This window comes from Balaenoptera physalus, assembly GCF_965194825.1.
Source record: "Balaenoptera physalus genome assembly, contig: HAP1_SCAFFOLD_2572, whole genome shotgun sequence".
NCBI classification, from domain to species: Eukaryota; Metazoa; Chordata; class Mammalia; order Artiodactyla; family Balaenopteridae; genus Balaenoptera; species Balaenoptera physalus.
In genome coordinates, this window is record NW_028124235.1 from 1 (window position 1) to 13,582 (window position 13,582).

The following is a 13,582-nucleotide window of genomic DNA, read 5'->3' on the forward strand; positions in this document are numbered from 1 at the left end:
CTATGTACCAATGTAATAGCTTGCTTCTCCACAATACAGAGTCTAAAAATTCACAGCCCAAAAGAGCAACGGCTCAACATAAAAGGTCTAAACCAATTAAAAATTTTAACTCCTTAAACTTGAGGTTCATTTGTTCCTTAAACAGATAAATAAATAATGAGAGAGCAAGTGGCTATCTGCACTCTCTTGATTAGCCAGTAGAAAACTTTAACTTCTTAATCAATGAATACTTTCTCTTTCCAATCAATGATGCTGAAGTCCATAGCTTCCCAATCTATTCCCACTCCGTGTTGCCATTCAGAGACTGCAACAGTGAAGTTACACTGACTTAGAATAAAAAGTAGGTAATAAAGTAAATTCAGAGAGGCAGATATATTGGAAAAATATGTCCCGAAAAGTACATAGTTTTAAAACCATGCTTCAACCTCTCTAACATAGAGAGTGCCTCTTCAGCTTCCCTTCCCTTACCTTTCCAACTCAGCAATCTTCTTATCTTTGTCATTCTTCTCACTTTCCACCTCCTTCAAGACTTCCAAGAGGCGGTCAACTTCTGCCTGGGCCTTGCTAGAGTCATCTTTGTACCTGGCAATCTCTCTCTCCAATTGCTGTATTCGATCACTCATCTCTGGACTGGCTCTGGCTTCCGATGCTGCCTCGTGTGCCTACAAAGAAAATGTCCAAATTCTATCAGATATACATACAGTGGCAGTGGGCAAACCATGTCCCCAAAAGCCACCTATACTCCAATTTCAACAGGGGATTATCAAACATCTAATAGCTAGTCTTCAATTTATAAGGTTCTTCTCTGCTTAAATATTACATAGACAAAATATCACTACACAGTTACATTTTTTTTTTTTTATAACTGGAAGTTTGTACCTTTTGACCACCTCCACCCATTATACAAACACACACACACACACACAGCCCTCCATTTCTGACAACTACCAATCTGGTCTCTGTATCTATGAGTTCAGTTTTTGGTTGGTTTTTGGTTTTTACATTCCACATATAAGTGAGATCATACAGTATTTGTCTTTCTCTGTCTGACTTACTTCACTGCCCTGCTTTTAAAATGTAATAATGCTAGGGAAGCACTTATCTACTAGAATGGGATAAAATCTGAAATATGATATTTAACAATTATTCTGGGTCTTACATTTTATTACTAGACTCTTCTCTCAATCTTACATTAGGAAATATGCTCTCATTTATTTTAAGACTTTTTTTAAAGTCAAAGGGTTTTTTATTTTCAATAAGGCAATTTCCAATATAAATTAAGTTTAGAAACAGACATGATAAAATAGTCAAATTCATTCAACATCTAGCAGAACTGAAAAAGCTGTATAAGACAGCTATGTTGTTAATTAAATCTCTGTGATCTAATTTCAAATTCCTGGGCATAGGTTAACTTACTGATTCCATAAACAGTTATGTGTTAATGAATAAAACTAAAGCTGATTCCCAAATATAATTAAAAAACTGTTTTTATTATATTTTTAGATTTTATTCTAAACAGCAAAATTCATACAAATACCTTCACAAAACAAGAATGAGTAGGCCTGTTCCATACAGGAAGCTACTGGAACTTCAGTTCCAACATGTAAAAAACTCAGAAGTCATCACTACTATTTTTACAAGAAAAAGTTGAAAAACAGAAAATCAATGAGTTTTCTAGGACCTATCAGAGAACTGAGGTCATAGGAAAAATTACCCCTCCAACATCAAGAGACACTGGCAAACCCACAGAGCTGAAGCTGAGATCTGCTCACCTGGAGCAGAAGCTGTGAGCAGAAACACTTAAGTGGTAGTGGTAATTTTAAGGAACTGCTGGGGGCTGAGTGTGGACGTACAAGCAAAAGAGTGAGGAAAAGTCCCAGGGCCGGCGGTTTTAGGGGGGGGCCCATACTTTCATGGGCTTTAATCCAGGAACCACACCAGGGTCTCACAGTGAAGAGCCAACAAAAATCCCCTTGTGGTTCTGGCTGCAGGAGGGGAAGAGTAACAATTGTGAAATATGCCCAAAGTGTACTCTATGCAAAGACAGACCCTCAGGAGTAAAAATTTTAACAGAGCTTTGTCCTACCTGGGGAAAGGGCATTTCTCCCACTCTAGCCCCTGCTAGTAAAAAATAAGACTCATATATTTGACACAGATGTTGGAATTACCAGACAGGGAATTTAAAGTAACTATGATAAATAGCTAAAGGCACAGGACTTCCCTGGTGGTCCAGCGGTTAAGAATCCGTCTTCCAGTGCAGGGGACACGGGTTTGATCCCCGGTCAGAGAACTAAGATCCCACATGCCGCAGGGCAACTAAGCCCGCGCGCCGCCACTACGGAGCCCCCACGCCTCAACTAGAGAGGCTGCATCCCACAAACGACAGAGCCCATGCGCTCTGGAGCCCGTGCGCCACAACTAGAGAGCCCGTGCATCACAATGAAGATCCCGCATGCCACAACTAAGACCCAACACAGACAAAAAAATAAATAAATAAAATAAATAAATATTTTTAAAAAATAGTTAAAGGCGCTAAGGGGAAAAGGAGACAACACCCAAGAGTAGAGGGGCAATGTAAGCAGAAAAATGGACACTCCAAAGAAGAATGAGAAGGAAATGCCACATATTAAAAACATGTAAGATCTTGCTTATAATGTGGAATCTGAAAAAGGTGAACTCAGAAAAGCAGAGGGTAGAAGGGTGGTTGCCAGGGGCTGGGGGTGGGGAAATGGGAAGATGTTGGTCAAAGTGTACAAACTTTCAGTTATAAGATGAATAAGTCCTGGGGATCTAACGTATAGGATATTGACTCTAGTTAACAATGTTGTGTTGCATACTTGAAATTTGCTAAGAGAATACATCTTGAAAAGTGTTCTCAACAACCTAAGTGTCCATCAGTGGATGAATAGATAAGAAAATGTGGTATGTACGTATGTATGTATGTATACACACACAGGAATATTACTCAGCCATAAAAAAGGGGGAAAGTCTCTTCATTGGCCACAATATGGATGGACCTTGAGAACGTGCTAAGTGAGATAAGTCAGACAGAGTAGATAAATGTCATTATGATTGCACTTACATATGGAATCTAAAACAAAAACAAAAAGACCAAGCTCACAGAAAAGACCGGTAGCCTGCCAGAAGTGGGGAGTCAGAGGTGGGCGACATGGGTGAAGGGGACCAGAAGGTACACATTTCCAGTTACAAAACAGTAAGTCCTGGGGATGTGATGTACAGCATGGTGACTATAAATATGTGCTGCATGTGTCAAAGTTGCTAAGAGAATAAATCTTAAAAGTTCTCATCACAAGAAAAAAAATTTATAACTATGTATATTGATGGATGTTCAATAGATTTACTGTGGTGATGATTCTGCAATATATACAAATATTGAGTTGTTATGTTGTACACCAGAAACTAATAAAATGTTATATGTCAATTATACTACAATTTTTAAAAAGTGTTCTCACCACACACACGAAAAAAGGTAACTATTTAAGGTTGATGAATGTGTTAATTAGCTTGACTGTGGTAACCATTTCACCATGCATACATAGATGAAAGCATCATGTTGTACACCTTAAATATCTACAATTTTTGGCATTGAAAAAGCTGAGGAAAAAGAAAAGAGTGAAAATGTATATTGCAAACTCTAGAGCAACCTATATTTAGGTTGGAGGAGGGCGTTGTGGGAGCAGTGTAATAGGAAAACATCACTAATTAATTAAAATGAAAAGTTACAGTTGTCCAGAATGAAAGAAGGGAAAATACGAAAAGTAAAATGGCAATTAGCAGAAAAACAAGTAATAAATCAGAGTAGGGGGAAGCCACCAAGTCCTCTACCCAAAGATAACTTTATTTTTTCTCATGAACCTAAACACAAAGTTTAAGAGATCATAAAAATGGCCAGCTATAGAAGTATCGTAACAAGGAGATTAAAAATAAACAAAGAGAAAATATGGGATTGCCATAAATAGGCGAGTTTGGAATATTAGTGAATAACATTTATTACTCTTGACAGTTACTGCTCAGTTTCATAATCCTAAATACATCTAACAGTCTTACCTTCAATATTCCAGTATTAAATAGAAAATTACCTTCACTTCTTTAGTGAGGGGGAAAAAAGTCAATTACCAAATCTGAATTAGTTAATCTCAAAAAAAGTATTTTCCTACTTATTCAAAAGTAACTTTAAGCTACTGGATTTTCTTCCTTTCCTTAGCTTAAGAACATGACTTCATTTCTGGCAAACCCTAAATAATGATTCATCACAAGGTGTTCATGCTGAACAAACCCAATATATGTCAAAAGAACACCACCAAGTCTCAAGACTAGGCTGGGCCCCCTTCTCATCAGTAATCACATGAACTGGACCCAGTTAATCGGAGTTGGTAACTCAGAGATAATAAGTATGAAAGTGCTTTGAAAACCACAAACTGCCATATAAATATTAGAGAGGTGTAAATCAATGAAATGGACAGTAAATACCTGTACCAAATTCTAATATTCACCGGTATGGGTGACTATCACTGTTAAATTATCTCTTTCCAGGAAGCCTAATGCTAATAGAAGAAAAATATCAGATAACTGAGATTTTTACATTGTGGTCTGACATTTCATCTATAAAGGAGCTGCATATTTTAATCTTACTCTGAATTGCCAATTTTCTAAGAGTTTGGGGACTCTCAGGAGTAAAGTAAAATAGGATAAGAATGCCAAGAGAATTAATCAAGGTATAAATGGTATTTTGAATTTTAGGAGATTATTGCTCCACTGGTTAAGTTATTCCATATGGACACTATAGAGTTTTCTACTATGCTGTTATTTAAAGCAAAGCAAGAACAGTCATCAAGACAGTATGGGACTGGCACAAAAACAGAAATACAGATCAATGGAACAGGGTAAAAAGCCCAGAGATAAACCCACTCACATATGGTCACCTTATTCTTGATAAAGGAGGCAAGAATATACAATGGAGAAAAGACAGCCTCTTCAATAAATGGTGCTGGGAAAACTGGACAGCTACATGTAAAAGAATGAAAGCAGAACACTCCCTAACACCATACACAAAAATAGACTCAAAATGGGTTCAAGACCTAAATGGAAGGCCAGACACTATCAAACTCTTAGAGGAAAACAGAGGCAGAACACTCTATGACATAAATCGCAGCAAGATCCTTTTTGACCCACCTCCTAGAGAAATGGAAATAAAAACAAAAATAAACAAATGGGACCTAGAAACTTAGAAGCTTTTGCACAGCAAAGGAAACCATAAACGAGATGAGAAGACAACCCGCAGAATGGGAGAAAATATTTGCAAATGAAGCAACTGACAAAGGATTAAACTCCAAGATATACAAGCAGCTCATGCAGTTCAATATCAAAAAACAAACAACCCAATCCAAAAATGGGCAGAAGACCTAAACAGACATTTCTCCAAAGAAGATATACAGATTGCCAACAAACACATGAAAGGATGCTCAACATCACTAATCATTAGAGAAATGCAAATCCAAACTACAATGAGGTATCACCTCACACCAGTCAGAATGGCCATTATCAAAAAATCTACAAACAATAAATGCTGGAGAGGGTGTGGAGAAAAGGGAACCCTCTTGCACTGTTGGTGGGAATGTAAATTGATACAACCACTATGGAGAACAGTAGGGAGGTTCCTTAAGAAACTATAAATAGAACTACCATACAACCCAGCAATCCCACTACTGGGCATATACCCTGAGAAAACCATAATTCAAAAAGAGTCATGTACCACAATGTTCATTACAGCTCTATTTACAACAGCCAGGACATGGAAGCAACCTAAGTGTCCATCAACAGACGAATGGATAAAGAAGATGTTGCACATATATACAATAGAATATTACTCAGCCATAAAAAGAAATGAAATTGAGTTATTTGTAGTGAGGTGGATGGACCTAGAGTCTGTCATACACAGTGAAGTAAGTCAGAAAGAGAAAAACAAATACCGTATGCTAACACATATATACGGAATCTAAAAAAAAAAAAAAAGTTATGAAGAACCTAGGGGCAGGACAGGAATAAAGACGCAGATGTAGAGAATGGACTTGAGGACACGGGGAGGGGGAAGGGTAAGCTGGGACGAAGTGAGAGAGTGGCATGGACATATATACACTACCAAATGTAAAACAGATAGCTAGTGGGAAGCAGCCGCATAGCACAGGGAGATCAGCTCAGTGCTTTGTGACCACCTAGAGGGGTGGGATAGGGAGGATGGGAGGGAGATGCAAGAGGGAGGAGATACGGGGATATATGTTTATGTATAGCTGATTCACTTTGTTATAAAGCAGAAACTTAAAAAAAATAAATAAAGCAAAGCAAGAAATTGGAAAAGTTTTCTTTAACCCTTTTCAACTGCGAGTCCATCTTCAGACACTCTTCCTTCTTCTGCTCCAAAGCAATTTCTAGTGTCTTAAGCCGTGAGTCCTTTTTCAATCCTGCGGAAGCCAGGGAAGAAGCATGCTCTTTCAGATCCAAGAGTAAAGCCTAAAAGAAGCAACATACATCTAGAATAAATACTATTTATTAACAAAATGGAGATTTAAATTCTTAAATTTATTTTCCTGGTGGTTTGTAGTTTCTTTCCATTAGCATATACTGACATATTTCCACTTCAAGAACATGAACTACAGAACAACAACATTAGCTCTGGCTTTCAAGTTCTAACTAAAACAGAATGAATTCCCAAGAAATACCAACTGAATAGTGACTTAAAGAGCTCTACCAATACATATCCATTCCCACAAAATAAATGGAAGTAGATCAAGCTTTGTGAATGTAAGCAGTCAACCTTAGTAGCTACACTGACTTTTTTCTTCTCTTCTAATTCTGGAAGAAACATTCTATTAGAAACACAAATTCCCATAAATTTTCCTAAAGATATTAGAAAGAAAACCCTGAGAATGTCCCTAAAGCTCATTATTATCTGATCACAAGGCATTAGGCATTTCTGCTATTTAGGTGACATCGACAAGATTCTTCAAAAGTAAAGTAAAAAAGTAAAATCAAAGTCTATTAAGTCACCTAATTGGTCAACAATCATTTAAGATTTCTCTGCCAATGCTGAGGTGATCGTTAAGAGCTGATGTAAATAAACTGTCCTCCTTGTGCATATGCCGTTCGTCTATCAGCTTTCTCACCATTAGCACAATATTTCTCCAAATGTAACTGGAGAAATACTGTTATTTTAGGATCTGTAAAACGTCATTAGCAAGTAAGAAGCCAACTCATAACAGTTGCAAGAGGTAAGAGGTAAGACTTAGGAAAGAAATGATTCCATCTACTATATCTCTGCAGAGCTTCCTGAAATAATCCCTGCTATAAGAAGATTCTTTAAATCTTCCAACAGACCCTTTTTTTATACGCATTATGTAAACACCAACAACATATACACACAATGCACTGGCTAAGCAAACCAAGTAATTCCATTTTGGTGATCTTGACCTCTTTCTCTGAGAGGTCGCCTTGCAATAGGCTGACTTTTTCTTTCAGGTCTTTAAGATCTTTTTTGTAGTTATCAATTTCCTCCTGCTTTTCGTGCTCATCTCGGTCCCGCTGGTCCTTTAAGCGTTCGATTGTCCGCTCCTGATAAAAGAGCACATCAATACATGAGAAAATTCCTTTCATACTTCTATCATATGACTGCAATTCAGCTTCTAGCTGATAAAATTTCACACTTCCATCCACCATTCAAAAGACAGTGATAGGTCGTTAATAATTGACCTTGTAAAGAATTCAACCTTCCAACCTATCTTGCCCTAACATACATCTGGTTTTGTTCTTTTGATTCCCCTAGGTTTCTTTTCTTATAACCTTAATTAGTATTAGATGTCCCTAGAGTATTCTTTTGGAATAATCTCATTTATTCAAATCCCAAGCAACAAAAAACTTATACATATACCCTAAGGACAATAAGTAGCAAATATTTCTTTTCTATATATAATTCACATGTTGCCTACAAAGCAATGGAAACAACTCACAACTCACACAGCAAACAGGAGGAGGTTGGAGAGATTATGATTTGTTGAGCTTAAAGCATAAAGAAGGATAAAGAAAAGAGAAACCATTAAAACTTCTGTCAACAGATACTCAGAAAGTTTGAAAGTTGAAGCAATTTAAGTACATTTATGGGTATTATTTCTGAATATATTCGGGGATCAAGCCTTGATCCCTGGGCAGGAAGCCTGAAACATTCTGAGTCCAAGAGGCTTAAGGAACAGTAACCCTATCCCTTAAAGAAAAAATAAGAAGAATCCAATTAAAATGCCCCACCAAGAGTCCTTAAACCTCCTCCAAGACATTAACACTTGTCATGTTGGGCCACTTCTTTATTTAGTCAACCATTCCTGTAAAAACTAGGTTTGCTCATGAAGGCAAAATGAAGTGGCAAGGCCACGACTAGAAAAACAGCAAGTACACTGTGTATTAATAACTAAAACCCATGAATATATTAGATCCCAATGCGGCACAGTAAAAGAGAACTAATGTTGCCTCCTGATGGTCAGCGTGTGACATTCCCACATCACCGAATTCTAGCTGACCATACACATAAAAAGAAGATAGTAAACAGGGAGCACATGGCTGGTTCTTTAGAAACTTCAGCCACTGCCCTCCAGTACGGAATCCATCCTGCCTAGCAACAGGTGCTTAAATTGGCAACAACAAAACGAATCTTCTTTCCCTTACACTGGGTACGTCAGCAACAGTACAGGCAGCTCTTTTCCCTTTTGCCAAAGCGACTTCTTCTGTCTCCTCTATCAAGTCTCAGCACTAAAGTGACTTTCAGATTAATGAGAAGGCAGAAGAAATGTGTCTGTGAGGAGTCTGGGCCAGTCACCCACCTTCTCGGCAAGGGCCTCCTCCAAAGTAGTCAAGGCGGCGTCAGTGTTGGTGGTGTCAGCCTGCAAGGATTTGACTCGCTCCTTCAAGCTGCTCATCTGCTTTTCCTTATCTCTAAGTTGCTCTTGGAGCTTTTCAATCTGAGTTGTGCACACATATTTAAGGGGGGAAAAAAAAGGAAATTCAGAGAAATACAAACAGTCACAATAAAAATCATTTTAAGTCGGAAACAGGTAGATCAGGGCTGTCAGTGTGTGCTCTGTAGAAGTAATTTAACCCTAAGGGTCTTAGAACTTCAGGCAAAGCTTTAAACTGAGAACTTATAGCCAGAAGAGAGAAAAGACATACACATGGGTATGGTCATACATGCAGAGTCATAAATCTCTATAAAGAAATAAGGAAAGCAGCTAGGGAGAAAAGACCCAACATATAGGGATGGGGATAAAGGGAAGACCTACAGAGAGGAAAGCCATGAGAAAGAAACTGGATTACTTCCAAAGCAACAGTGTAAATGCCCAGAGAGATTCCTTTAAAAAATGCTGAGGGAGGACAGCAAATTGAACAGCTGGATGCTAAGAAAAACAAATCAGCTGTAAAAAGGAAAAACTGTTCTTAAATTTATTTATTTATTTATTTTTGGCTGTGTTGGGTCTTCGTTTCTGTGTGAGGGCTTTCTTTGGTTGTGGCGAGCGGGGGCCACTCTTCATCGCGGTCGCGGGCCTCTCACTGTCGCGGCCTCTCTTGTTGTGGAGCACAGGCTCCAGACGCGCAGGCTCAGTAGTTGTGGCTCACGGGCCCAGCTGCTCCGCGGCATGTGGGATCTTCCCAGACCAGGGCTCGAACCCGTGTCCCCTGCATCGGCAGGCAGATTCTCAACCACCGCGCCACCAGGGAAGCCCGGAAAAACTGTTCTTAAATGCTAGTGTTCAAGTTAGGTTTTTATATCATCTTTTATTTCAACAGCAAGCATTTTCAATGAAATTTATTATTATAGTTATTCATTCCTTCATATACCCTAGTACGCATTCATTTACTCAAAAAACTATTGGTGAAGTCTCTATTATATGCCAGGCACTAGTGACACAAAGAAAAATGAACAGACCCATTTTCATTATAAGATGGGAAGGGGACTTTATGTACCTGAATCCAAGCTATGGATGGGCTTCCGTGCCATTCTAACGAGCACACATTTTACTCTAGACAGATGGGGACTATTAGGGACTTTTAAGCAAAGAAACAGTCCGGTCAGTTCTGTATTTCAGACTGATAATTCTGATAGCTGTGGAGAAGATATTCAATATCTAAGGGGAGTTACGTAGAGACATGAAAACAGCTAGGAGATCGTATCAATTCAGGTAAGAGAGTTTGGAAACTAAGTGAGTTAAGAGAGATGGAAAATAGGGGATGGGTTTGTGAAATAGTGTGGAAACAGCATATTATCACTAGGGAGACTCCCGTACACACAATGAAAAATAGTAAGCAAAAATATGGAGGAACTGTAGAGAGAGATTCTTAATAAGCAAAAGGAAAATAAGTAAGACAACTATTCTAAAACTCACAAACTTCATTCTTTCATTCAGCTACGTGCCAGGCAGTTTTCTAGGTGCTGAGGATATAGAATTAATCCAAACAGACAAAAATCCCTACCCTCAAAGAGCTTAATCCTAATACGATAGACAAGGAATGAATGAATGAAATGAACATAGTATGTAGGATGGTGATAAGTCCTACAGAGAAAAATGAAGCAGGAGAATATAATATCGTCTACTCTTGAACTAGCTGGTTTATTTCACATGGCTTTCAAAGAGCAACATAAATGTTATCTGCTTTGCGACGACTTTCTTGCTCTTATCCCCATGACAATAAGATGACCACAGTCTGTATGCCATCACACATGAACAAAGTATTGATCTACATACATACATATACACATCTCCCATTCTTTTCTCTATCTATACATTTATCTCCATTCTTTCATCTATCTATACATTATAACACGAATCTCCAACCATATTGTTATTACTCATTCTATACACATCTCCACAAATAGACTGGATCTTACTCCTCTACCCCAGCTTTGTATCTTCATATCTGGCACACATCAGGTCTATAATAAATTCTGGTTCATTAGTCAGTAAATAATACATAAGCTTGGACTTTTATAAACTGTATTTAGGCACACACATAAACTTCCGCCAAGAAAAGAACTACAAAAGAACCTAAATTCAACCTTCAAATAATTCCTGCATCAATCAATTTAATATAAGCTCTTTAAGGGTCTGCTTCATTCCAAGCAGACCCTTCCAAGGGGAAGAAAAAAAGGTCCCTCTCTACAGTCCCTGAGAATTCCACAGCAGAACAAATAAGCTAAGCGAAAAGATTCAGCGAACTCAGAATAGGGAACCATGAGTACTGTCAGGCTTGGATTTTCACTCTTGAACGAAGGAAGAATCCTACAGGTGAACCACTGCAACTGGCTCCAGTCTTTTCCATGCCGATAAAGTCCAAAGCATACTGTGAGAGAAAAGACCATCACATATGAAAAGCATTAGTTTCCTTTAGTTTAATCAGACACTCCTATTGGAATCTCATATGGATCAATACTTAGGTAAATTCACAACCACTAAAGAGATTTTGCCACTTAAAAATCTAGTACTCCATAACATACAGAAGGCAATGCCCTGGTGTTTACATATTTAACCAGCTGTGCGGGTCATCCTAGTTGCTGACATATAAACCTTACACACACAAAAAAGATATCATCATTCTGTTGATTAGACTTTTTTACCAAGAAAGAGCAGTACAACCACCTTTTTTAAAAAATAAAACTTCATAGAACCAACCAAGTTTTACATACAAGAAACCAGAGATTTGTTTTATGAGCCCACCTAATATACAAACAGCCCTTACATGCATAATAAGGATTATACCCTTCTTTCTCCTCCATCATCAGCATCTAAGAAATAATTAAGATGTTAACTGTTAACAATTCCACTTGTATAATTTGTATGTAGTCCAACTATTAAAGGGATCCATTATTCTTTCCCAGCAAAAACAAAAACAAACCAACAAACAAAAAGACTTTTCCTGATATACTCAGGTGCAGAAGCTGCTAAACCAGGTAAAATCCCCATTAACAAGTTCTCCCTAAGCTACTTTCTTATCCAATTAGCCAGCTGTCTAAACTGCTGAGTTGGAGGGGAGGAAGAGGATGGCTATTCCTGGAGAGCAGAAATAGCCATTCCACGGTGAAGAAAGGGCAGCGCTCACTAGAGCTGTCTCCTTTGGGCAAGCTGCTATCGGCAAGGAAGACCTGCAGTAGATACAGATATGTGCAAACCAGCTGCAAGAGCATTAACCCAAAAGAGGCTCTGTGTGGTGCGTGGGAGGATGGGTGTGTACAAAGCACTTTCCGTTTACCCAGCATCATGATGGACAGCAGCTGAATCCTACTGAAAACTCCTTTTATATATCCTCACTTTGGTTGAGACTCAAAATCGTGATTTTGTGATCAAGGCTCTCTGGGTTCAGACGTTGCTAACCAAGGGGTGTATGAATGCTATCATATTAATCTTGCCATTATTCTCTTCTTTTAACTAATCCAATATAGAGGCTGTGAAAACTGTTCACCCTAATAGTCCCATATCACACCATTTCAGTATTTACTATGCAATTTCTATAAACTATATAGAGGAAATCCCATTCTATACCAAGTTCAATTATCCACAGGATCTAAAATACACTATTTACAAAAGCTTTGAATACAACAGCTAAGAGAAAAACTGGATCAGTTATGCACATACTCGACTATTAATGATAAAGATGACTGATTCAGAATCATGCTAAGTGGAAAAATACTCCTTTAAATATGCTCAGAATATCTACCCAAGAAAAAAACTTTCCATTTTGTAGAAACAGAAACCACAGAATCCCTAAAATGACAATATGATAAAAACAACAAAAAATTACTCGTGATGGGGGTGGTGGAGGCGGCGGCGGCAGTGGTGACAAGAGGCACCACTAACACAGAGAGTGTGGTATGTATCAGGCACTGTTTTCAGAAATCTATGTATAACAACTATTGAAGCTCCGCCACAAGACTATAATTATTAGGCAATCTAGCTCCAGAATTCTACTCTTAATCAATGTGCTGTAAATAATATGTTCTATGATGGGGGGCGGGGGGGGGAAAAGAAGAATCACACAAAGATGTCTCAAGCATCTTTCCATAAATGATTCCTTGTTATTAAGTAGTGTTTATCAATAAACACAATGTTATTACTACGGTCACATATGAAAATATTCTCCCCTACAGAAGCAAAGAAGGAAGGGTGGAGGTACCAAACCACTGCCAATGCAGAAGAGCATCTTCCATGTACTTCCGTGTAGAGTCAAACATAACACACTAAAGCTGGTGGGCAGAACCAAAGGTACTTGATATCAGGATCAATATCATGATAGTATTAAGACAGTCTGTTTGGCCTTTCAAGGGGTAGAAGGAGGCTAGTTTATTTATACACACGGACTAAGGAGCACTTAACAATAGCTAAAACAGCTTTTCTTCTTTTACTTTAATAACTTATACTTAGTAATATTGAAAATTAATAAAAAATTCTTGCAGAAAATAATGTATTTTATAATTCTATGGGCTCTTCCTACTTTATGCATAACCGATCTGTATTAAGAAGAAATCACTAAGCAG

At 38.1% G+C, this 13,582-nt stretch overlaps 1 protein-coding gene across 2 annotated transcripts in view; it reads right to left on the reverse strand.

Annotated features, from left to right (window-relative positions):
• Positions 1 to 8: 8 nt before the first annotated feature.
• LOC309653847 (ELKS/Rab6-interacting/CAST family member 1-like) overlaps positions 9 to 13,582 on the reverse strand; it is a 36,560-nt gene continuing 22,986 nt past the window's right edge. The window contains exons 2-5 of one of the 2 annotated variants that reach the window (XM_082478640.1): positions 8,883 to 9,020; positions 7,486 to 7,626; positions 6,388 to 6,528; positions 450 to 662 (exon numbers count right to left, since the gene is read on the reverse strand). In XM_082478640.1, coding sequence (XP_082334766.1) covers positions 465 to 662; positions 6,388 to 6,528; positions 7,486 to 7,626; positions 8,883 to 9,020 — 618 coding nt within the window. In that variant the 3' untranslated portion in view covers positions 450 to 464. Of the gene's footprint in view, positions 663 to 6,387; positions 6,529 to 7,485; positions 7,627 to 8,882; positions 9,021 to 13,582 lie in introns of both variants that reach the window. The other variant, XM_082478641.1, reaches the window with a different exon arrangement.